Source organism: Colossoma macropomum, unplaced genomic scaffold (assembly GCF_904425465.1).
Source record: "Colossoma macropomum unplaced genomic scaffold, Colossoma_macropomum, whole genome shotgun sequence".
Taxonomy (NCBI): domain Eukaryota; kingdom Metazoa; phylum Chordata; class Actinopteri; order Characiformes; family Serrasalmidae; genus Colossoma; species Colossoma macropomum.
Window position 1 is genome coordinate 1 of NW_023494970.1, and position 25,185 is coordinate 25,185.

The following is a 25,185-nucleotide window of genomic DNA, read 5'->3' on the forward strand; positions in this document are numbered from 1 at the left end:
ACACTAGAGGGCGCTCCTGGGAAACTCCAAAATGAATGGGCACCCAAACTTAATACACTACTGTATTAAAGGTGGGATGAGTGTCTTTTCTATGTACTTAGATGAGTCATTTATTTCTTCATATTTTGTCATGTGATGTTTTGTGTTTGCTTCTTTGTCGCTGTTGTTCTTTCTCAGCTCTGCTTATTTGTTGGTCTTTTCTGAATGTGAGTTTTTATACACCAACCAGCCACTTCATTAAGTATCAGCTCCAGTTCCCATATAGGAGCACTTTGTAGTTCTACAACTACAGTCTGTAGTCCATCTGTTTCTCTGCTTACTTTATGGCCCCTGTTTTATCCTGTTGTTCAACAGTCAGGTCCCCCAAGGACCACCACAGCGCAGGTATTATTTGGATGGTGGATCATTCTCAGCACTGTAGTGACACTGAAGTGGTGTGTTAGTGTGTGTGTTGCGCTGGTATGAGTGGATCAGACACAACAGTGCTGCTGGAGTTTTTGCCCACAGGACGCTGTGGGCTGGACAGTTTCGGTTGGTGGACTATTCTCAGTCCAGAAGTGACACTGATGAGTTTAAACTCCAGCAGCACTGCTGTGTCTGATCCACTCCTACAATGTATGAGAGATATTACGCTATTTGATTTCTCAGCGTGAAGAAAAAGAAAACGCCCCAAAGCAGAGAGAAGGAGAGACTCACATTTACTGCTTCATTATGAAGTAGTTAGTTAGTGGACAGGTTTAGGTTTTTAAGTCTGCTGTGTTATTTTTCCTTTTCTTTGTGCGTCTCAGCGTCTGATGTTTTGTCGTTTACCGTTGTGTCTGTGGTGAGCAGGTGCTTTATAGTGAAGGTGCTGCAGTGTTTGTTGTGTTTATGTGAATTTAGTGCTCTATTGTTTTGTATCAGGACAGAAGTGCTGGAATACGTGATCAGCACTGCTGTTAGGAGTAGCCTATAGCAATGGTCATGGGCTTTGCTAGGCTCGTTTTAGGGTTTAGCTAAATGTTATTCCCCCTTCCCAAATAAATCTACTATTAAACTAAATCTACTAGATCAAATCACCTATAATGTATTCTCATTCATTCTGTGCCAGCGCGTCTCCAAAATCACAATATACTGTGATAGCAGGGCGTGACCTGGGGGAGGCGCTACCTCTGCTGTGCTACCAGACAGAGCTACATGACAGAGCTCTACCAGAGAACTTGTAGAGAGGAGAATTACCACTCTGTAAGGTCTTCTGGGTTTCTTAAACGCTAGAGGGCGCTCCCGAGCAAATCCAAAATGAACAAGTTCAGATGGAGCAATTGAGTTTTTAAATGCTTAAACATTTTAAATGTAAAAGAAAGTAATCATTTCCTGAAAAGCATAAAACATTTAACCATTGCTGTTATATTTTAAGAGCTTTTAAACTCGAGCTATAGCAGTTTAAAGCTCCACCTCATATACGTCCATGACGTACAGTATGTGAGCACGAACAGCCACAACAATGAGCTGCTCTCGCCAACCAATCAGCACTCAGCAGCAGTAATTTTAGCAGTAATAAGTTGTAAGCCAATCATATCAGGCCTGGAGCAGATCTCTGGTTTTACTCGCTCTCTCTTTAGCGACCGCTAAAGCTGTGACAGGATGTGGACTAAAAACTCACTATAAAATATATATACCATGTAGTTATAGAGTGAATATACCCAACTACAGTATGGATTTGTGGCAGATTACAGTCAGTATAGCTGGTATCGGGTTTTTACTGGATAACTTTGGGTTTGAAGCAAAGAAAAGCGGTTAGGCTAAAACAAACATTAGCTAGAGTTAGCTAGCTGACAAGCCGTCTAGTTTAACTTCATTTTTAGTGGGAATGTGAGAGAAACAGAGATTGAAATAATGTCATTAACAGCGCTTTATATTCTTTGCTTTTATAGTTCTGACACCAGTATTTACCATATATTGTCATTTACAGTAAGTTAATCTCAGTTAAAAGTTCATACAGTGTTGATCATAATGCAGTTTTATATCCCTCTGTTTGTGAGAAGGGTCTCCTCAACCAGTCGGCCTCAGGCCAGTCAGATAAGAAGATTTTTATGAGTTAAAACTCACACAAAAAACAATAAAACTAAAAATAATAATAATAATTCAGTTAGGAAAGCAGCGATTCACGCTCCTGTTTGTGTGGTGTTTATGTGTAGATCTGGCTGTGTGGCTGGTGAAGCTCAGAGAACCTGTTGATGTGATTGTTCTTCATCTAGTTTTATATTCAGCTGATTTCATTTGATACATTTCATTCAGTGGGTCTTAATATGGACGTTAGTTCCGTGTTTACAGTGATGCTTAAAGCTTTGTAGCGAGGTAAATTATAGCATTATTTAATCCGTGTAGATATTCATAACAGTTTATGAACACATTAAGCTGAAGTTAGCTTCATATTTGCCCCTTCTTGTTTGAATTTTCCCGTTCCACCTTAAATGGTGCAGCTTCGGGCACCAGAGAGTGATATGAAGCCAAACTCCAGCCTAATCCCTTTTACTGTGTTTTGGGGGGTTGTTTTATTTGTATGTGTATTAATTTTAACAGTGATTCACACATTGAGGATTCGCTGATGGTGAGATTATGTTTGTAGCGGATCTCGCGATAAACTCGTTGTCATCGTCAGGCTGAGTCTCTTCCCGCTGGTCCGGGCGGCTAATTAGCCCGATCAGTTATTACAGCATTAAAAGCTACCGAGAGCGGCTCCGTGCAGCCCGGATTAACCGCTGTCTGAGGATTATACCCAAGCGAGTGTGGTGAAATCGGCTGAGTCGTAAGGAAGTCGTGGCCGATTAAATCCTGAGACTCATCGCCTCTCAGTACCAGTGAATCTGGACACAACATGGCGGACGCGCAGACGCAGCGCCTCAGAGAAACAGACACCGCCGCATCTGTGTGTCTCTATGCCGGCACCTCCGGCACAACTTAAGGTGGAACGGGAAAATGTGAACGAGAAGCTGCTGAAGGACGAGCTGACTTTCGCCTCGTAAAGAGACGAACGCTGAGGGAGGAGAGAAAAGCAGCTTAGCTGAGCTCAAACTTAAAGCAGAGCGAAGTCAGTCTGTGTTTTCGGTTCTCTTATGTTTTTAGACTGTAGTAGGACTTTAACACACACTGAGACATATTTACAAAAGACCTCGCAGATCCAGCGATATTCGGGAGAAAAATGTGCACAGAACAAAACATTTCGGGTTCTGAACAGTTTTATTAACACCGGGTGCGACAGAGGCGATGTTTCTAAAACCCCATTCATTCTGGCCGCAGAGGAATCGAGCTCAGACCTGGAGCTCCTCTTATGGGCAGAACGCGGACTACAAGTGCCTGCTTATAGTTGCTAAGCAACGATGGATGGGGCGGGGTCTAATAGTCGATTGCGTCATAACTATCGCGTCACAATGCGCATAAACGTCATATAAAGACTTCGCTGTCCATCACTGGGTCATTACGCTTTTGGCGAGACGGTAAGTAGAAAAGCTCTGCTGCTTCAAATAATAGAAACTGTGAAAACTGTAATATTATATTCACAGTAATAAAACAGTGAATATTTGTAGGTTACACTGTATAAATATTTAGGTTTTAAATATTATTAGTCATTATAATTTAGCCAGTATATTAATATTAGCAGGTCAGTAAAGCGCTGTTGGACAGAATGTTCTCTGAGTGAATTTTGACTGTGGTCTACACTTTGTTAAACAGGAACTGCGAGCTGTGAATCTCTCTTTTGAGCACAACACTTGGTTTTTCTATCCATCAGGTATGTTTAATTCATTGTTTAATAAGCTTTATTCCTGACTGTAGCAGTCTGTGATTCTTGTTGGATTCAAATTGCTAACTTGTGTTAAAACCACTGTAACGCTCAGCTTCTCACGGCTTTTTTCTTTATTATGAAGAAGATATTTCTGGCTCTGAAATCTGATTAGATGATTGGCGTCTGACACCATAGTAGAATATTTGACGCATACGCACAAATGACCACACACCAATTGAATTTTGGTTTTAAAAGTCTTTTAGTCAGTTTTATGTAACAGTTTAATGTAATAATGTAATAAATCAATTCTATAAAAATGTAGTGAAGCTTTTCCTGTAAAATGGAGTTCCTGTGGTGAAGCCCTGTCCTCTGATGTCGTAGCTCTACTATAGAGAGCTTTGAACTGAAACTGCTGAGTGGTCATATTTCTACAAGTGCAGTGAAAGATCAGTATTTTAGCATTATTGAATCATGAAACCACTAATAGAGCGTTAAAGATACAGTACTATAGTTCTATAGTGTAGTATGTTATGTTATACTGTTATGATAATGTAACATGTTATATTATACTAAGCTGGCATTATCTTTGCTGACTCTCTCCTTCAATTTAGAATCATCTATAACTCTGTCCATCATTTCTATCTAAATGTTTTCATGTTTATTTTAATGCTTTATCACTTCCTGTAGGTGATGTTAAACCTGTGTAGTTGCGCCACATTAGAATATCAGAATAATTTTGTATGTATTTACTGGCTGAATTAAATTAAAGTGTCTTAATTGTATTTTTCTTCTTGAAAACATTGATGTCGTATTTAATGATTCCAACGTTTTGAACGTTTCAGCGTCAGAGTGTTTCAGACATGAAGGCGACGCTGCTGGTGCTGCTGTTGTCTGTCCTGGCCGTGATGGTTACCTGTGACCTTCAGCAGTCAGAGTGGGGAGCTGGTCCAGGCTGTCCTCTGGGCAAAAGGCTGGCGTTTGACCTCAACACCACGCTTGAGGAGAGCAAACGCCTAAATAACGAATACTTTGACTGCCCGAACCCAGAACCTGGCATGCCCTGCTTCTACTACAGTCACGGTAAGAATCCGCTCTCACTGCAGACTCTGCTGGGGAGGATTTCACCAAGGAGGATTTCTCCATAAGCTGCACAGCTTAAGCCCAAAGTTGAGCTTTATCCAGGAGGAGTGTCCCTTACCTCCCTTCCCTCTGGACAGCCCTCACTCTTGACCTCAATGATGTGGCTGACTGAGATATCCTGCTTTGTGAAATAACCTCTATCTGATGCTGCTTCACATCTCTCTCTCTCTCTCTCTCTCTCTCTCTCTCTCTCTCTCTCTCTATCTGATGCTGCTTCACACGCTCATCAGATTTCTGCTGCTTTGTAGCTGAAACCTGATTAATCAGTTAGCTAAGCTGATCTTTTAGTGTCTTCATAACGTTTTCCCACACTGTAAAACTAGTACATTAAACATCTCTCTCTCTCTCTCTCTCTCTCTCTCTCTCTCTCTCTCTCTCTCTGTAGTTTTCTACCCCTTCTTTGTTATTGAGGACACTGTGGTAGGAGAGTCTGTCAGTTTCCTTGACAGGTAAGCTCTACATTTCATCTCTCATTCTACTACCTTTGTGTGATATAAGGGAGTGAAATGCACTGTAAAGCATGTATTTTGGAACATTTGGTAATTTAACGAATAGTTTTTATTGTCCTTTTTCCACTGAGGTGTTTATAGTTTCTCTTGTCTCATTTGTGTTTTCACTGTATTTTTAAAGAAGATTCCTTCTGATGTTCATTGTGTGCATGTTTGTTTACTCAATAGCTACACTTTTAAAGTAGTCGGTGGGGGACGTACAAGAGAAAGCATACGTCATTACAGTCAAGAGGAGATCCTGAAGTTTAACAGCCTCAACGACAGGTATGTACATCAGATGGATTTAATGTGAAGCTTCAGATCACTGTGTTGCAGTTAAGAAGAAAGGAACATGTCTGTCTGTCTCTTCATATTGCTGTCTCCTTTTAAATCACTGCTTAAACTACTATCATGTGTTTTGGTAAAACTATGCGAATGTAAGACTAAATAAGTAAGTTATTAATGTAAAATATGGGTTTGTTATTGTGAAATAATGTTGCACTGAACAATAAAGAGTTAATATGTCTGTATTTAATATGAAGTTAATGGGTGTCCTCTCCTGTGTGTGTGTGTCAGTGAGAGCTCTCAGCAGACTCTTGTGTGGACGTATGAAGACATTCCGGACTCTTTCCCTCTGACTAAAGAGGGCTTCATAGTCATGAGCGGCGCCTCCAACAGGGTCAGGTGTGTATAGTGTGTGTGAGTGAGAGAAGGAGAAGAAGAAGTGCCTCACAGTGTTTTCAGCTTTGTGTGTGAAAACTCCCTCTGCTGTTTTTATTAGAGACTAACCTAATGCCTGTGTGTGTGTGTGTGTGTGTGTGTGTGTGTGTGTAGATGGCTGTGTCAGAGGAACTCTCCCTGTGGTGATCTGACACCTAGAAATCTGCTGGATCCGGATTTTTTCTTCATTATTGAGGTCTCCAACAAGTAAGTCCACTTATTTGGGATTTGAACTTTACTGTTTTCTCCTTTAGGAATAAATGAAGACCAACATTGTTTCCTGCTTAAATTTAGAAACAAGTCCTTACACAGCCTGTCTGAGTAATGTAGTTCTCCCTGTAGAGCTCCTATAGGACCTGGAGAGGGTCATTAGCATCAGAGCCTGTTCATTTCAGGGAGATTTGCTCAGTGGTCATTGTACACCTGGAAGTGTGCATGTCCAGTAAGCGGCTGACTGGAGTCACCAACTCTGAATATGACCCTGTGTTTCTAATGTGGTCAGTCATGTGAAGTTTATCATTCATGTTATTGACCCTAATTTCATTTCAAAGTCTAAATCGAGGAAAAATGAGACGCCTGTTTATTAGTCAAACTGTCTTGCGCTCATCTGTCTGAACAGCATGTACGTCCATAGATAAGTCTGAGACCTGAAATTAATATTCACGGTTTTGGTAATAAATCTTCACCACCAACGCTAAACCCAACTATACAGTCCAGAGAGGAGTCACGTGTGGAGAACAATGATTTCGTAATTCATCATGGCACCATCTTTATCTGGGTGGTCATGACAGCAGCCAAGCTTCTGCTTCACTCCAACATCACAGGCGTAAGATCTGACTGTAGTGCGCCCACTTGTGGTGACGAGGAGCAAGTATTCAATTTATACATTGGTGTTTGTTTGTGTGTGTGTGTGTGTGTGTGTGTGTGTGTGTGTGTGTGTGTGTCTAGGGAAACTGCTAGCAGCACATTCTGTGAACACACTGTACGTTTTGAGCTGCATGTTCATGGGTTTCCTCTGGATCCAGTGAGGGGGCTGTTCTTCATGCAGGTGAGGGATATTCAGAGCTACACCTACAAACATTCTACACTATATAAAGGATTATGCCTGCATTTCAGTGCTTTACTAATTTGTGGCAATGCTATTTCTGTTTTCAGTAAGACAGATCTATAAGTTCAGGATCAATGTTAACACAATCAGTAACAGTTATTGAAAGTCTCACAGACAAAACTCTCTAAGACTGTCTCTGTATTTCCAGATGACCATGATAGCCATTCAGAGCATCCTGGTATGTTATGTCGTTCATACCTGCTGCAAGCTGAGACGAAAGACCAAGTACACCAAGGAGGCTGGTGATCTGATGGTGAAGGTTGGGTGGACGCTGCATTCCTGCTTTCTGCAGCTGTACCGCATCATCTTCCGCATCGTCCAGAACCCCATGTTAGATCATTTTATCATGGTGGTGGTGCTGCTCGATATGGGCACGCTGATGGCCCAGACCTTCCAGGGCGTCACTGTCAGGACAGGTACGGTCATATCCTTTCCAGCACTCATTGTCACTCTGTCCACTCACATTGTGTCTAAAATCTTAGAATCATGGCTGGTTACTTTAGAGATCAGAGCGTGGATCAGTGACATACATGCACACATACGCAACATAACTTAATGCTGATACACACACATGCTTATATGCATAATCCTGATTGAGTCCAACTCCAAGACTCCATTATGACTTGGAACTCCTCTCAGGACTAATGATAAAGTAACCCCTGCCTTATTACACTGAGAGTAAATGAGGTTGTTCCTTGTTGTTTTATGTTGTTGTACTAGGTTGGTGTCTCTCAGCAGTGGACAGCTGTTTGCTGGTCTTCTATGTCATGGAGGCTGCGTTTAAGATCCTGGTGTGGGGACGTACATACTTCAGGAACCCCTGGAATGATTTGGGTGAGTTGACTAACCTCTGATGACAGTAGTCAACATGGTCTTATGATGGCAGCCTCTTCCTGCAATGCCAGAACGTGTTTAGTAGCTCTTTTTCTTGTTTCTTTCAGATTTCTTTATTGTGCTGCTGAGTTTGGTGGACTTTACGCTGTCACTGGTGCAGGCTGCAGGAGGCCTTAGCAGTAGACAGGCCTCCACTCTCTTCCGGGTGCTCAAGACTGTGAAAGGAGCCCGAGTATTCAGAGCTTTGCGTTTGCTCAAAGCCATCCGGTAAGGAAATCTCCACACCTCTTGCACTGATGTGAAATGATCTTGCTGAGACTTAAAGGAACTGTAGCAAGACTCTATGGGGCCAAACAGACTATCGTATGGGGCAACACTATAAAATCACAGGCCTGTTGTCTGCATGCTTGTAGCTAGGAATGGTATGGGCTGTTTTTCAAGCATTTGTTTTGGACTTCAAGGTTTGAAAGACATGCAGAAAAGCACAGCTGATTGGGCCAGTCCCAAAGAATCTCTGACCTCTTTTTGAATTTTTATGCAGTCAAAACAACAAAAGAAGAGAGGTGGAAACCCCACACCTGTAAAGAAGGACTGTGTGCTGTGTGAACATCACATGTAATGAATTTTTAAGCCAGTGAACATGAATATGGTGCTGCATCTGTACGGCTCTTATTGGCTTTCATGTTTGTAAAAGTAGACCAGTCTTATGGACCAGACTTACATGTGTCCATGTTTTCTTTAATGTATGATAATAACTCGGGGACACTCTCTGTTTTTTGCTAGCTTCTTCAAGGGTCTCCAGGCCATCCTATTAAGCTGCCTTCAGTCTTTCCGGTCCATGAGCTCCATCATCATCCTGATGTTCCTGTTCCTGTTTATTTTTTCTGTGGTATTCCGGGAGACGTTTAATGAGTCGGACCCGGAACACTTCGGAAACATATTCAGGACCGTCTTCACCCTCTTTCAAATCCTTACGCTGGATGACTGGTCCCTGATCTACATGACCAGCAGAGACAACGGTAAGGGCTCATCTCTTTTTGGGCATCAACATATCATGTGAAGAGCAAACTCATGAAAGTCATTGCTTTCATTGAAAGTTGTGAATTTAGCCAATTTGAGCAAAATCTTTGACCTCACAACGATTTGATTGGATTACGATTCACTAAATCTTGAATGTCACGCTGGTTCGATTAAACTATTTTGGTAAGTTTCAGTATTTTTAAAAGAAATTCACTGAATACTGAAAAGCGACTGGGGGAGGTATTTATTTATAAAGTAGGCAAATATAGATAAAAGAACCAATGCACTAATTCTTTTCTGGCGGAGCGGCGAGGGGAGGTGGCGTTTGAAAATAGCCAAACAATATTATTCAGACAAATGACCATATTCAGATAGATGCATAGTGATGTCTGTTTAAGGATGTATAGTAGCTGAGTATTTACCTTTTCTGGTAACTGTGATTTTCTGTCCAGCTGGAAATCTGACCTTTATTTTCTTCTCCATGTTTTTCCCAACCAACAGGAGCCCCTCACATCATTTACTTCCTTTCTCTGTACATCTTGGTGGAGCTCTTCACATTCTTGAAGTAAGTTTCCTGGAATGACCTCACAGTTTTACATCCGTTTCTATTCTATGAACCACATGTACAGTACCTGCTGATGTCTGTAACGTTCTCACAGTCTTTGAATAGTGTAATAGAAGCACATCAAGGCAGCTGGACTTGTGCTTTAATCTTAAAGGCATTTTGCCGCTCATCCCACCACTCAGTTGAACTGAAAACCCTCATACGGGCAGCAAAATGTCTTTCAGGTTTTCATCACAAGCCTGACTGCCTTGACCGATCACTAGGCAGTGAATGCTGACTTAATCTAATTTAACCACTTGTTCTTAACTTTTTGTCTTCCTAGTCTCTTCATTGCAGTGTTAGCGGACAACTTCCAGCTGAGCATCCGCAAAAGGAGGCATCTCAAGAGTCAAAAGGTACACAGAGTTAAAACACCTGCAGTGGAGAATAATCAAGCATGTGTAATGTTTCTGTATCTAACTAAGCTCTTATTTTAGTCTCCAGATGTGAACGAGGGTGAAATTCAGTCCACCAAGAAGGTAGTAGAAGGTAAGTGTGTAACAGAACACTTACAAAAATATATAACATCTCCACATATAACATCTTTTTAAATTGTATCCTAAGCCTTCACTGATAACCTGGAGAAGGTCTTTTTGCGAGTGTCCACTTGGTTCCACTTCATAGGTTCAGTTTTGTGTTCCTTCAACAGCAGGCATGTTTTCATAGAGCCGTCTCCAGTGTGTTTTGATCTTTGGAATCAGTTAACAAATGTAGCTCTTTACGGAACCCAGTATGACAGGAAGTGAGAACAGCCTATGAAGCGAAAGCCTTTAAAGCAGATCGTTAATGTATTTCCAGTTTTGTGGAAGGCGTATAAATGAACCATCAGTACAGCAGCGTGTGTAGCAGACCTCAAATCTGTGATCTTTAAATGGCCTCTTCTTGAATTTACACATTCTGTATTTGTTGTTTGGATCTCTTTCACTTCCACAGTCCTGGAGATGAGTCAGTCTGAGATAGAGGAGGAACTCTACAAGGAGGCTCTCAGACAGGCTTCTAGTGAAAGCAAACACAGCAAGAGGTGAGAGAGACTGCTTCAGAAATACTTTTATGTGGCTACAACAAGCATGTCAGTGTAGGATCAGTATAGAATCAATAAGAATATGAAAAATAATCTCTAAAGGATTTTTATTGTTTACATTTGTAGGAAGATCGAATTGATTAACAGGCATCTGCAATTACTGGCCGCCATGGACCAGCACATGCAGAAATACAGATCACAAGCCTGTTTGCTGGACAATCTTGTGGAAACCTTCTTTACGGTGAGGAGCTTTTCTACATACATGCCATTATGATCAGCTCGACTACCAAAAAGATGTGTTGCTGGTGTTAAACACTGTTAAAGTTCTTTAACATTCAGAGTTCAGTCTGCAGCTTTAGTACACAAACATTATTCAGCTGGATATGAACTGTACTCGTCTTTACTGCTCACATAGAAGTTACTGACACAGTTATTGTTGTTTCAGGACCGGGATGAGGAGACCAAAACTGACACTGTTCAGTAACATCAGACCTGCAGACCTCCAGCTTCCACCAGCCCATTCCAGTTCAGAGCAACATCCACCAAATACACACACACAAGCAAGAACACCCTTAATCACCAATAAAGCCTGAAAGCAGAAGACAGCAGTGTGATTAATGCTCAACAGTGAGTTGGTCTTTATACTAAATCAACTAGACTTCAGTGAACACATCCACGTATGCAGACATCAGGAAATAGGGCTGGAATTTGTGGTAGGAAAAGCTCATTGTTTGGCTGTGATGCTTGTGCTTTAGTGAGATAAGCAAAAAAAGACACAACAGAAGAGAAGCTGTTGTTCAGGTAACTGACAGCACCTGAGGACAACAAGGTAGAAGTAAAACAATATAATAATAATAATAATAATAATAATACAGTGTTTGAGGGCAGTAATACAGCAAGCTTTCTTTGAAGTTGAAAAGACTGAATTTTACCCATGATGCATTAGTAAATACTGATGTTTGTACACTGCAGGTGCTTTTATAGATATAGCTGTATCACCTTTTTAGCCTGGATGCTTGGCTAAGGAGAAATGAACTAAACAGAGACGTTGCTAAGCTGTGGACTCAATTTGGAAATCAAGCAGAAGTAAAAATCCCTAAGAGATTTATTTTAGGATACTTTGCACAAAATTCACACAGGACTTTAAAGTCTGGTGTGAATTGCTTTTTCAATTAACTTAAGAGTGACTACTTCTTCCAAATCACAGCCCTCTCACTGACATTATATCTGACAGCAGATACCGCACAATCTCAGGAATCTCCACTAGGGGGCGACAGACAGCTAATAACAGAACAGGAACAAGTTCTGTTTTATGGTGAAAGTTATTAAACTAGTTTTACCTCCAGTTTAAATCAGAGTCACGTTCTTAATAAATTGTGCTGAATGTTAATTTTACCTGATGAATAAAAATGTAATTGAAATACTGAAATTATATTTGAAACTATATTTATTGATCCATCAAAAAAATGAATGAGTTCAGAAACTGTTCATTTTTGTCTCTACAGTGTAAAAGAAGGCAGTGATCAGTGACCTTTGTGTTCTGTTGGCTGTAGATTCACATGATTGTGTACAAAAATATGTAAATTATAAACACATTTACTTTAACTTTATCTCAGTTAAGCTTCAGTTAAATTAAGCTACTTTAAAACATTCTTCTTCAGCTGGACTGAAGGATGATGGACATTCACCTTAAAAACTGTAATGTGACATCAGTGTATTTCTAATTTTACTGAAGTCAGTTTCTCTTGATGTTTTTCACCCCCCACCCCCAAACAAACACTCTCTCATTGTGAAATGACACAAGAATCCACAGGTTTCAGCCCAAATGTGTTTTTGGACATATTGTTCTCTGTCCTCTCAGAATTCTCTATAAAGAGTGCTTGTCCCCTACATCAGGGGGTCTCAACCTTTTCCACCTCAAGGCCCACCTGTTTTTAACTTAAGAGCACAGCAGCCCACAAGAAAGAAAAACTGCAGACACTGTCAAGGAGTTGTTGTGCAGTGAAACTTTATCTCTTGCACCAATAGTACATAATCATATGCGTCTAAGGATTTATATTCACACAGCTTTTTGTATAAACACTGGGTGTCTGTATGAGGTAACTGTGCATATTGGGCCATGTTGGCCACTTGGACATACCTGAAATCCATTTGTGGTCAGGAATAGTGTAGGGATCTGGTCATTTCTGGTCATAACTGAGAACTAATTTATTGAGGTAATCGATGCGGTTCGAGCTCTTCAGGCCATTTCCTCCCTGCCCCAGACCTGACAAGCTGTCATGTGTCTCACGTCTTGTACAGTATGTTTACAGTAGCTGTCAAATTCAGCTGTGGCAGGTCATAAAGTAACATTGTAGTAAACATTTTTACTTTGACTTATAACTTAGCCACACTAACGGTACCACCATGCTGCTGATATTGTCGAATGAGGAGAGGAAAGACAGACAACAAACAACTTAACCAGGTAAGTTGGGTGAAATTCATAGGACATGTCAGCGACACATAAAGGTCTTTGATTTGGAGAGCTCCTATTAGCTAAACATCAAGCAAACAGGCGTTCATAGAGACCTGATGACCAGCGGTACTGATAGTTAAGTATTGTTAGCTAATGTTTTACATTGTTATATTAATATGCAAATGAAAGACAAACAAACAGATCCAACTCTGAAATGGCACTTTAATATTGAGTCGTCATAAATTTACAGACAATGCAGAATCTACACTGATTACAACAGCTGACTGTTACAATTTTGTAAGTTACCAAAGCAGTTCTGACCCCTAAATAAAAAAACCTTGTGGTTTTGCATAATAGATATAATAGTGATATTTACATTGTAGACATTGGGACTCCTGGTTCCTATCACCACCACTGTAAAAAAAATCTGAGCCATCAAGCTTCTCTGCAAATGAACCATTTCACATCAAACCAATCAGAGTGACTTTATTTATATGTCAATCACTGAATTATACAGACATTTTGAAAAATCAATGGAATCTTTAACAAACTAACACACAGCAGAAAGACACCTTGTAGGCTAAACGCAGAGACGTAACTACATGGAATACACATTTGTACATTGTCAGCTTTTTCCAGCTTTGTCTATTGTTCCCTGTTCACAGCTCTACATGTGAGGAATCTGATGCTGCGAGAATCTCGGCTCAGCTTTTGACTGCTATTTTCTTTTACATCAGTTTAAATCTCTACAGGCTTTACAACACAAAACCAACAACTGTTTGTCTGACAGCGTGTCGAACATGAACTGCTGCCAAAGTGGAACAAGTTATTAACATTATACCACAGAGATGGTATAATATTAAGGAGGAAGCCGGTCACTGGTTAAAACATGAATAGGAAAACTTGTAACGCCAACATGGCATCGGTTTGGCGTCAGAGACAGTCCTGCACTTCAATAAAAAGAGCCAATCAGTTTGCGGATGATGCCCTGAGCGGAAAAACATTGATGATATCAAAGATGATATTGTGGGTTGATGGGGAAAGAGTTCTGCGCATGTACAGTAGCCAGAAAAAGCCAAAAATATTGTTTTTTGTGCATTTTTTAGCCAAACGTTACAAACTATTTATGAAGTTTCTGTCAAAATTCACTGGAGATTTCAAATATCGTTTTAAACAGTAGTTTGAAGTATTTTGGTCTCTCCCCTTTCAAAGAGATATGAGTCTGGTCTTGTATGGCTGGAAATAACTGCCGGGCGGTGTTGCTGAGATGGCTGCCAAGTGAACATTCCTGTAAGAACTTTGTATAAGTTCGAAGTTTGGGAGCGCTTAAATACAGAACCTTACAGCACTAACATGCATGTTCTTCCATTAGTGATGGGGTGTCGATTCTGAAAGAGTTGACTCCAGTATGTCTGAGAGTCGGGGTTAGACTCTAGGCAAATGACCCTTCACTCTGTCTACTCTGTGCTTTTTCATCATATTTGGCTCCTTGAAGGATGGTCTGCTGGTTTTTGCAGTTAAGTTCACTATTATAAATGCATGCCATTCCTCCTCCTGCTGTGCCATTATCACTAAGCCACATTCCTGACAGAAACATAAAATCTAGATGATGCTTTTTAGATCTCGAAGTGTTTTTTGTTATTTAATGATCTTACGTTGATTAGAGCGAGGTTTAATGTATGTATGTATTCTACAAAGTAAATAATAGTCAGAAAGAACAAATATAAACATTCAAGGCCTTAATACAAAAGAAAATGCATGAGTGAGAGATGATCAATGAAAATGAAAGCGGGGGTGGTGCCACACCTCTAAAAGTGGTGGGGCCAAACATATTGCTTCCAAAAAAAAAGTGGCTGAGTGACAAAATGTGATTAGACCACTGACAAACATTGCCTTTCATGTCATGCTAATGACGTCTTCATAAACCTATTCAGTTGAGGGTAGTAAGTAGTTACATTTACTCATGAACATGTACTTCAGTAAAATATTGATGGCTTTTTACTCATCTAAGTATTTTCAAATCATATTTTTAATTCTACTAAAATGAGTAAAGGAATCTTTTTACTCCATTACATTTTAGCCATTTGTATTTAGTTACTAATTCCATTTCTTTGTGTTTAATTTCAGTTTTTTTGATGGTGGCAATATTTGTACTGCTTTGTGATTGGTTACATCTCTGACTTTGGAGCTTTGTATTTTAGACCAAAATCCCAAAAAAATAAGAATAGAGCTGCACAATCTTCAGTTCCTATGCTGATAAATGCTTGATGTACTAAGGAGTTTCACTACTCAGTACCTGCTTATTTTGTATTTCTAATCAAGTTTTTGTGGAAGGTACTTTTACCTGGTATAATTATTTTATGCAAATATCAATACTTCTACTTGAGTATTGATTTAGGCTCCACTACCCTCCTCCTAATCTGATCATGTACAGTGTCAGTGTTAGTTTTGATTCTGCTTCAGTAGCTGCAGCCTCAGACAGCAGTATTTGTTAGCGAACATCTCTAAAGAACATCAGGCTGTTTTCCTACCCAGTTCATTTTCTGAAGACTGCACCACAGTTTGTTTTTGTGATATTGTATCTCTTTCCTTTGGTTTGGATGGTGGACTGCAAGGGCTAAAGTTGAATAAATTACATGTGTGTTTGTTTATTAACTAGAAGTTTTGCAGGAATACTAGCGTTCTGTTACTCTCACGTTCACCACCATGAAAATAGAGAAACAGATAATAGAGACGCTTATCATCTTTGTGTATACCAATTTAAATGTAACTGATCAGGTTGTTCCCTGCGATGGACTGGCGACCTGTCCAGGGTGTATCCTGCCTTCTGCCCAATGACAGCTGGGATAGGCTCCAGCACCCCACCGTGACCCAGAAGGATAAGCGGTTTAGATGATGAATGGATGGATGGATGATCAGGTTATTGATGCTTGGCCAAAAATTTGCTCCACGGTTCATATGCCAAAATCAAATGCATATCATTATTATATAGTAGAATCTTATCATAGTTTGGACACAACTGATAATAATTCCACGATTTCTGACAAAAAATTACTATTTTGCTTTTGAGGTCTATGTATTATAATTATCAATAGTTATATGTAAATAAATATTACAGGCAGCCAGAAATGGTCTTCAGCCACAAACATATCATTATTGTTATGATATTAATTTTAAGGGATGCACATAATTTTAAGATTTGGGCACATGAAATTGGCACATATTTTCATTTGAATTGAAAAAGAAAGGAATATGCTGCCAGTTGTATGCATATGTCATTTGAAAGTACTCTAGACACGTGTGTATGGCACATATGTTGTGAGTTACCTGTACAGAAGCTGAAATGACCAATGGACCAGTTAGGTTCTCAAATGAAGCAACAGACATGAAAGTCACGAGACCAGTTATGTGCCAATTTATGTACTGTACTGAGAAAATATTATGCCGTTTGCTTCAATATAGCAAACATTCTCTTTTTTTCAGGAAATAAATTAAAATGTAATAAATAAATCAATGTACAGAAACTCAAAGTGCAGAATCACAGGTAAGAACTTCTTCTTTCTTCTTTCTTTTTTTTTAAACCCAAGTATTATTCAGTGTTATTGGTCTACACTAATCACCTATGTGGTCTATTTCAGGTTTGGTAATTCAGTCCTCGGCTAAGTTTACAATTAGTGTAACCTTTTTATAGTTATTTTAATAACTAATTCCTTCTGTTCCAGGTTCAGTTTACGTTTGGTTCTACGGGTTGAGGTAAGAATTTTTACCATTTTGTTATTTATTTTTAGAGTTTAGGATTTCATTTCATATTTAAAGATAGAAACTAATATTTATTATTGGTTTAACTTTAGCTTTTCTTTGAAATAGGCTTTAGGCTATTTAGCTCAAAATCACCTTACCTTGAAATTGTAGGATTAACCATCAACAAACCAAGAATTGTTAATGACATTAACAGTGATAAAAAAAAACAATAAAAAAAAATATCTGTCTTTGCTTTAAAGTAAATTAAGTTTTTTTTAATGTATTCACTTCAGCTTCAAAGTTCAGTCTTGCTCAAATATCAAAAATCAGTGAACGAGTAAATAAGAATGAAGAATGAAAGTCCAGCCAAAAAAAAGGAATACTCAAACTCAAGATTTGGTTGGGTGGTCCTTAACAGGGCTTGGCTCACTGTCTTGTCCCTGCAGTTGCACCAGTAGTTCTTAATCAGACAATTTATTATTTTGGCTATTTTAGTCAAAAATATGTCTATATGAATACATGTTTCACATATTTCAATCCAATCCGATATGTTTATATTTTATTGCAGATGTAAATCACGATGAAGTTCTCCCTCCACAGCAGCTCTACAGGAATGACTGTCTTGGTTTTCCTTACTTTCAGCCTAAGATATCAAACTGAGAATTTTTTTCCCGTAAGCTTTTTGTCTCTCCTCACTCAGAGGTTTTCTTCTACAATTAGAAACACTTAATTCTAGTGTTTCCCAGTTTAAAGCTATAATAATTCTAGGACATCAAGCTGAAGACCTTCTGCATGTCTCTCTCTCTCCTCTGGTACAGAGAGAAATTTTTGGAAGAAGAAAAAGCTTGGGGGCCACGCCTACTTGGCCACTGATTGGCTGAAATTTTGTGCAATGGGCTTTGTTTAGATTTTTGCACTGTGAGCTTTCCCAGGAATACTATTGACTGTTTCTGTGAGTTTAAGAGTTTTATTTCTTCATTAATTATTATTATATTTTATCTTATGTGATTTTTCAGGAAACCATAAGTTTGTTAACCTCTAATAGTTTCAATTGATTATTTTATTCCACTAGTGCCTGTTTGTTATGCTATAATAAATTATACTCAACAAACCATGATTTTAAACAATTTAATTCAATTTCTCAGCTTTATTAGTGCCTCTATATTATTTATTCGAAACTTGGGTTACACATAGCAGTGTGTCTTTCTTTGTATTATAAATAATTCATATATCAATACTCACTTGGATGATTTTGCCCTGTAGAGTGCAGCACTCATCGCTCCTTCCCATGTCGTGTTTGTATTCTTTAGAGGGTGGATGGACGGCATGGTTGCATTTAGTCTACAGGTCGCTTGAGACTCTGACCTCCCCAGCTTTAAACCCAGTGGTGGAAGGCGTCAAAAACAATCTGGCTTGACTGTATTGTTCAGTCAGTGTGTAATGTTTAATGTAATACAACTGGCCCGCCTCAAGGTGGTCATAATCCTCCTTTTAAGTGGGCTACTGCAAACTCTCTCCATCACACAGAGCACAGTTTACTATAGGCTTAGAGGCCCTGAACCACAACTGTACCATCCACCACTTCATAAATAAGCGCTCTTGGCGCACTGTACTTGGCCACACACTGGGGTTGAGGACATCCACAGAGTGTTGAGAAAACATTCCAGGGAAAAAAACTAGAACAAAAAAAGAACAAAACTGTAAGCTTAAAAAAGTGTCAATCAATCAATCAATCAATCAAACAAATCCCTAAATGAATAGAGAAGTTAGGCTAGGGGAATAGTGAGTGTGGAGATTCATCACAGTGCATAGTATGCACGGCTGGAGCCACTTTATTTTGGATAATGCCCCTATTCACACCAGCAGGAAATCCTGCCCATTTCACCAAACTCTGGCGATTATTTCCCCCTCCTTTATGATTACAGTGAAGTTTGTGTACATTTTTGTAAATGTGAGGGTCTTGTGAGTATTCTGAGCATAAACATGCATTTAACATGAGCTGATCTGATTAAAAAACAATTTTGTTTTTGGTTGTTCAGCCCGCTGCCCATTCTTTCAGCACAGGGTGCTGCTGTCGCCTCAGACGCAAGATGTAAACAGACAGGAACCATCTTGGTTTATCTTTTATATCTTTGGTGACAGCAACTCAACATATGGCTCCACTCCAGCGGAATAAACTGACCAGTCAAAAGCTTTCTTATGTGTAGAGGCTCTGTGGTTTGATTTTCCCACTAACCAACCACTTTGCAGGCTTTATGACTTAGAAACAGTATCCAAGCTAACCTTGAATGAAAAAACTATGGTGTCCTTCAGGTCAAAAGCTTATTTATGAGCCCTGTAGCTAACCTGACTAAAACTGTGAAGAACTGTTAGGGGAAAAACTTATTTGTTCCCTTACAAAAAATAATTGCAGTTACTTTGAAATTAACTGCAATTATACTGCAGTACATTGCAGTGGACCATAAGCACTCTATTTAGCTGTATCTTCAGAGAGTCTATTGTTGCTTACTGGCTGGTCAGGGAGCTGGACTAGATGGATTTAAGTAGTATAGAGTGGCACATTACTTCCCATAGAAATCCACTGCTGTTCAGTGAAAAGGAGTTTGGTGGCTCCACACGTATCAGAGGAGGCATGTGGGGGCCTGCAGCCCTGCTTGCCAGCATTTCTCTTCTTGTTATTTGTTACAGAACCACATCCAGCAGACATTTAATATTTCAGCGTCTCAGATCAAGACAGTCATTCATACCAAGCTGAACAATGAAGACAAACTTCGGAAAAAAAGACACTGCGCTGCACCAGTTTCATCCTCTTAGACTGAATTCAGTTGATTGAATCTAAATTCAATTGTTTTAAATTCCTGCTCAGATTGTTAAAATAAAATTATATCTTTTAAAAAAATCACATAAGCTGTAAATGAACTGTGACAAAGTTCACTGGATGTAATTTTGTCTTTGGTATGTTGTAATTTTTTTTACCATTTACTCACCATAAAAAGTGCAGTTGTTTTTTGTGGACACTGCAGTTCTTGAAGATGTTTTTACTGCAAGTATCACTTTATTGTTTCAATTATACTCATATGGCTGAATAATCTAATTAATATCTGCGTTTATATTGCAGTTCTATTGCATTATTATTGTGTTTGAACTGCAGTGATTGTAGTATTTTAGGAGTTTAATCCATTTGTGTTTTACCTTTATTGTCACAAAAAACTGCAGTGATTTTTTGTAGGGCCTGAAAAATATTCGATGAGATTTTTTGCTTTAATCCCTCCCCCAAGTCAAACAGGAACAGTTCTCCTTTCACTTTGGGACTTGGAGTTGAGACCCTCCTATTTGGAGATGATCCAGGAAAACATCCGTAGCAGCTCCGCAGTTTGGTTGTTCCCTCGTTTTGTGGCTGTAACGTCCTTCTGTGTGTGTCTGTGAAAGCCTTCCTCTACAGAGAGCTCAGCTGGAGACGCTCCTCGCCGTGTTTACTCTGCTCTCATCACGTAGCGGATTCAGAAAACGGCTGAAAGAGAAAATCCTCGAGGCTCCGTCAGACACTGGAGCAGGTATGAGACTCTAAGCTGGTGGACCCGTGTATTAAGCAACGGGCCAAACTGAGTTTCTGTGTGTTTTGTAGCTTCTGAAAAAAATCTGTTCGGTTCGGTTCGTTCGGGTCGCTAAACCCACCCGTTTTCTGGCGTTAGACTGAATCTCTGTGTGTTCATTAAAATCATAAAGCCTTTGTTTTTAATTCTGCATCTTCTGAACTGGTGAAAGTGTCTTTGTTTGTGTTTCCTTTGTCTTATAGTTTTAGTGAAGGTGTTACTGAACTTGAGCTCCAAGCTGAATAAAATCGCACCCGTTTAGAGGCTCTCCGAGGCCGAAGCTGCTACAGGGCGGGTGATGGAGTTTAGGAGAAAGTGGATTCGAGATGCTCGTGTGGAGAAAAGCTCCACCAGGGGGCGTTAGAGAGAGAAACTCGGGGAAACCAGCGCAATGACTTTCTAAGACCATCAGTACAAAACACACATTCAGTATTTCAGGAAGCAGTAATGATCTGGAGATCAGGAGGAATGTGGGGAATCTGCCATAAGCAACATGGAGTGAAATAGAAAAAGTAGTTTTTATTGCTGGTGTCACTGCAGCAGTTAGTCAACAGGAATACTGGCTCTTATTTATCCAAGATCACAGATCAGAGCTGAATGATGAACAAACTCTGCATCTGATTCACGAAACCACAGGGCTGAATTTACCCTCACATACATGTAGGGTGGGAATGTGATGTCATAACGCAGTGCTTTATGGGTATCCACCATTGTGGCGGGGTTTGTCAGTCTGGGCTGGTCTAGAATAGTTGAAAAACACCAACTTTTCTACGTAATTTCCTTGATTTTGGCTGACAGCACCACTACTGATCAGCACCACTACTGATCAACTAACATCACGTTTACCTCTCAAAACGAGCTGTTTTCCAGACAAAATGTACGAGGGAGAGTAGAGTAAACGCACCTGTTCAGCTCACCAAAATCTACACTGAGACATTTTTAGAGCCCACGCACTGATTTCAGCAGGATAAGTGACGTTAAAAATTAAATATTGATTTCTCATACAATTATATTCAACTTAAGCTCTTCTGTAATTTAAAATAAAGATATCTTGAAAAGCAAAAAAACTACTTGTATGTTGCAATTCTGTGAGAATATCAACTTTTTCGGCACTAAATTTCATCGGATAATATTTAGAGAGGAATTATATTTTATTAATTATTATAATTAAATTAAATTAATTATTTGGATTCTTAACTTGCATTAAAAGTAAAGAATGTGCCTATTTTTCCTATAAAGTTGCCGTTTTGGAGAGGCCAGAACCAAAATTAAATTATTTAAATTAAAGAGAGAGCGTACTCTTCCCCAGTGACCAGGAAATGAGCCACCCCCCCCTTCAGGAAAGCGTACTCTTCCCCTGGGCCTCTGGGCCCGGTTCTTCACAGCTTCCTGGCCTCGTCTCGGAGTGTTGAAGAATAGTAGGTTCTTTTTCATGTGATGCCGTTTCAGTGTGCAGGTACAGAATGAGAAAAATAACGTGTTTTTGGAACATTGAAGCATGTAAATCTATTCTAGTAGAGCCTAAAAATACAATTATGAACACTGAAAATGAGCATAACAGATCTTTGTAACTCAGAGGATCCAGTGACAGAAACATAAGAAAACAAAGACAACTTAATAATATAAACCAGAGAACAACATTTTAAATGTTGGTGTTGAGTGCAGGTAAATGACCAGTCGCTCAGTGTACGGCTGCATAATTTAATGCCTGCACCTTTAAGGACGAGAGCGGATGTGTTTACTGCATGCTGGAAAACCTCCAAGAGGAAAGGGTGTAGCTCCAAATGAGAGGGCAAGATTAGAATTCCCATTGTTTTTTCTGTGACTCTGATTCAGTGTTCCTGCTGGCTGCTTGTAGAACAGAATTAGCCACCTGATAACATTAAAACTCTGTTTACTGATGGTCCTGTGTGTCTTAAATACATAGACAGATCATGATGTCCATTTGATTTTTTTTTAATGATCCAAAATATGTGTATTTAAATGGGCTCCGGGTTTGATTCACATCATAGTCTAATTTAATTATTTCCGCTTCAGATTTCATATTGAAAGTCAAGTGGATGTGCTTTTGTGTGAACATTGAAATTATTCTAATGCCTTTGCTGTTAGTGGCCAAAAACGGAGGTGATCTATGCAGATTTGCTTTTTCAAATAAATATGAAGTGTATTAAGTTACTTAGTTATAGTTTAGGTTCTCAGCTCGAATGAATATCAGTGACATAAGATTGAGAAATGGCTTCATGGTGCCACATACTCAGACCTAATTTTGTTGGCTGCAAGGTCACATTAAAGAGGAGCGGCAATGAAATGACTGAAAAAAGTAACATAAACACAGCCTTGTAGCTCTGTGTTCTTTTGATAGTTTGTGATTGAACACTAGAGTTATGTCTGCTTGCCAGCGAATATGGAGTCGCTGATTTAGCTTAAACCAAAGATTTCATAGCTAGAAGCCATTTCTAACAGTAGCTGTACTTCCAGACGAGGTAGGTTTCATTAGCTGCTGCACCAGCTGGCCAAGATTGAGCTGTAGTGACACATTTACAGCCTGACAGTGACTTCTGTAACATCATAAACGGAAACCTAAACTTTTATATGTAATGTGGCTTTGGTGGGCTTCAAGCTCTCTTGTTAGTGTAGGCTACAGGTAAAGTGACCAGTTTTCTGAAATGAAAACCAAGGACATTTCCAGTTCGATGGTCAATATATCATTAAAATATCCCATGTTTTCATCTATGCAATAAAAAAGGGGGCCAGTTCCAGTTTCCTGTATTTTGGCCATGGTAACTGCTGTAATGTAATAAACTATGATTGAAGGCCGACTGATAAAATCGGACACTAAGTAACTGTTTAAACCATGTCAGAAAATCATACAGTAGCTACCATGGAGAGTGAAGCTATGGGAAACAGTGAAACACTCAATAAAGAAAATGGTTAAACTACAGTGGTTCAATAGATTTCAGCTCTACCCCACATAGTTGTTGATGCTGTTCCCCATAATCATGTTAACTAACTCTGTCTGTGAGCTCACGGTGCAATTAGAGAGAAAGACACTGCTGCCAGAGGAGCTGCTGACTGAGACTGACGTTAACGTTACTCTGAGCAGCATGCATAGGAGTAAATTACAACAGTCCTATAAAAGATTGATATGTCTTGCTCTCCCCTTTGCGAGACGTGTCGCTTGTTAGAAATACAGTCGCTCAGTAAAAAAGGTCTCAGATCTCACTAAGTCTAGTGACTCAGCCAGGGATGAGGCAGAGACACATTTACCACAGACGATTCAGTGGCTGTATGAGCCCATAATTCATATTCACATTAAATATTTTGTAGAAAAAAGAGACCCATGGCTACAAAAAAAAACCCTGGTCCAAAAGCCAGACCCTAAAGCTAGGTTTACACATGAAGCATTGTAAGTGGCATGTGACAAAATGACTCAATCGCCTCCGACACCACACACTGTTGCAGCGCGTTGCCATGCACCTCTGAATTTAACTTGGTGCTCTCCTCAATCGTGGAGCTTCATTCAAAATGAATGGATTTAAAGGGAGATTTGCTTAGCAGGTTCACCTCCACAGGCACGTGTGTGAGAGCGCCATCATATATCAGAAAATACTGCAACAACGGAAGCGTAACTGTAAACGCAAACAGGTTCACGTGCCGTCTTGAGTAAATGAAGTGCTGCACACGGTGAGCGCCAAGTTACAAAAATTCAGAGGTGCCAGTGTTCAGGGTTGGAGGTGTCGCGATAGCAGCATGCACACCCTCATCCACTTTTAGTGCGTCAAGTATAACGCTTAACTCAGCCTTTAGGGCTTTACGGTGAGTTTTTAATTCACAGTTAAAAACTAATAACAGGGACATCTGGTCACCCTAGCTAGAGGTGCTAGTTAGCTAGCCTAGCATTAGCAGTTTAAGGAGTACCAAATGAGTATCAAACATTAAAGCTAGCTGGCTAGCTGTAATTTTTAAAGCAGTACTTTGGATAACATCCACGTTTCACTGCTCACTCAGAAACACGACTCCTGGTTTGTGTCTTAGCATCGTGGCTCTGCTGTCACATTTTGATTCCCCTTTTCTGACACAGTTGTTTGTGGTGAGGAAGAGCCGTGTAGTGTCTCTCACATAATGTGCCAGCTAGCGTTAGCTGTTCATACCAAGCTGATGTAGGAGACATTACATCGCTGATGGTTTATTATCTAAGCTTTTTAAATACATGAGTACAGAAATTGCTGATAAATCGCAAATCATAAACCTGCTTTAAATTAGCCAGATAACAGTTTGGAATAACTGTTCTTTTGTATCAAGATAGTAGTTTAAAAGCCAAATAAAGAGTTGTACAGATGTAAAGTTGTTTTCTCTAAAATATACTGTATCATTATTTAATTAACATTTTTCTGTTTTAAAATTAGAAATTAATTTGGAGTAAAAATTACATGAATTCCATGAATTGGAATGATATGTCATGAAACATGACAGTCATGCGTCTAAGCTATGCACTGAAATGTATTTGAAATCTGTCTAAAGATTCATTTTTTTCTGTTTTGCAAAAAGTGTGCTTAACATGTTCTTTTCTGTCCTGCTCTGATATGATGGGTGGTTCTCATGTTCTGCTGTAATAAAGTTGGAACTGTGTTATATTCAATGTAATAACTCACTCATAAACAGTGAGGAAAAATTGGAATTGGGCAGCTCTAAAAATTT

General features: G+C 39.5%; 2 protein-coding genes across 2 annotated transcripts in view; both read left to right on the forward strand.

Moving 5' to 3' along the window:
- The first annotated feature begins 477 nt into the window (after positions 1 to 477).
- On the forward strand, positions 478 to 11,299 carry LOC118800629 (cation channel sperm-associated protein 1-like). Its single transcript, XM_036560892.1, has 14 exons — positions 478 to 5,352; positions 5,581 to 5,676; positions 5,968 to 6,075; positions 6,226 to 6,318; positions 7,060 to 7,159; positions 7,368 to 7,635; positions 7,940 to 8,053; positions 8,161 to 8,320; positions 8,837 to 9,072; positions 9,575 to 9,638; positions 9,961 to 10,033; positions 10,115 to 10,166; positions 10,611 to 10,698; positions 10,825 to 11,299. Exons 3-14 carry the CDS (start codon positions 6,050 to 6,052, stop codon positions 10,970 to 10,972), a joined length of 1,422 nt encoding a protein of 473 aa, XP_036416785.1. The 5' UTR covers positions 478 to 5,352; positions 5,581 to 5,676; positions 5,968 to 6,049; the 3' UTR covers positions 10,973 to 11,299.
- Positions 11,300 to 20,253: 8,954 nt separating this feature from the next.
- Positions 20,254 to 25,185, forward strand: part of LOC118800630 (NACHT, LRR and PYD domains-containing protein 12-like) — a 46,687-nt gene continuing 41,755 nt past the window's right edge. Inside the window, exon 1 of the mRNA XM_036560893.1 lies at positions 20,254 to 20,448. The gene's annotated coding sequence lies outside the window, so the exon portion shown is untranslated. The remainder of the gene's footprint in view (positions 20,449 to 25,185) is intronic.

Coding starts and splice junctions, on each gene's coding strand:
- LOC118800629 (XM_036560892.1), top strand. CDS start 6,050: ATGAGCGGCGCCTCCAACAGGGTCAG. Junction 6,076..6,225: donor GGCGCCTCCAACAGGGTCAG/GTGTGTATAGTG, acceptor GTGTGTGTGTAG/ATGGCTGTGTCAGAGGAACT. Junction 8,321..8,836: donor CGTTTGCTCAAAGCCATCCG/GTAAGGAAATCT, acceptor GTTTTTTGCTAG/CTTCTTCAAGGGTCTCCAGG.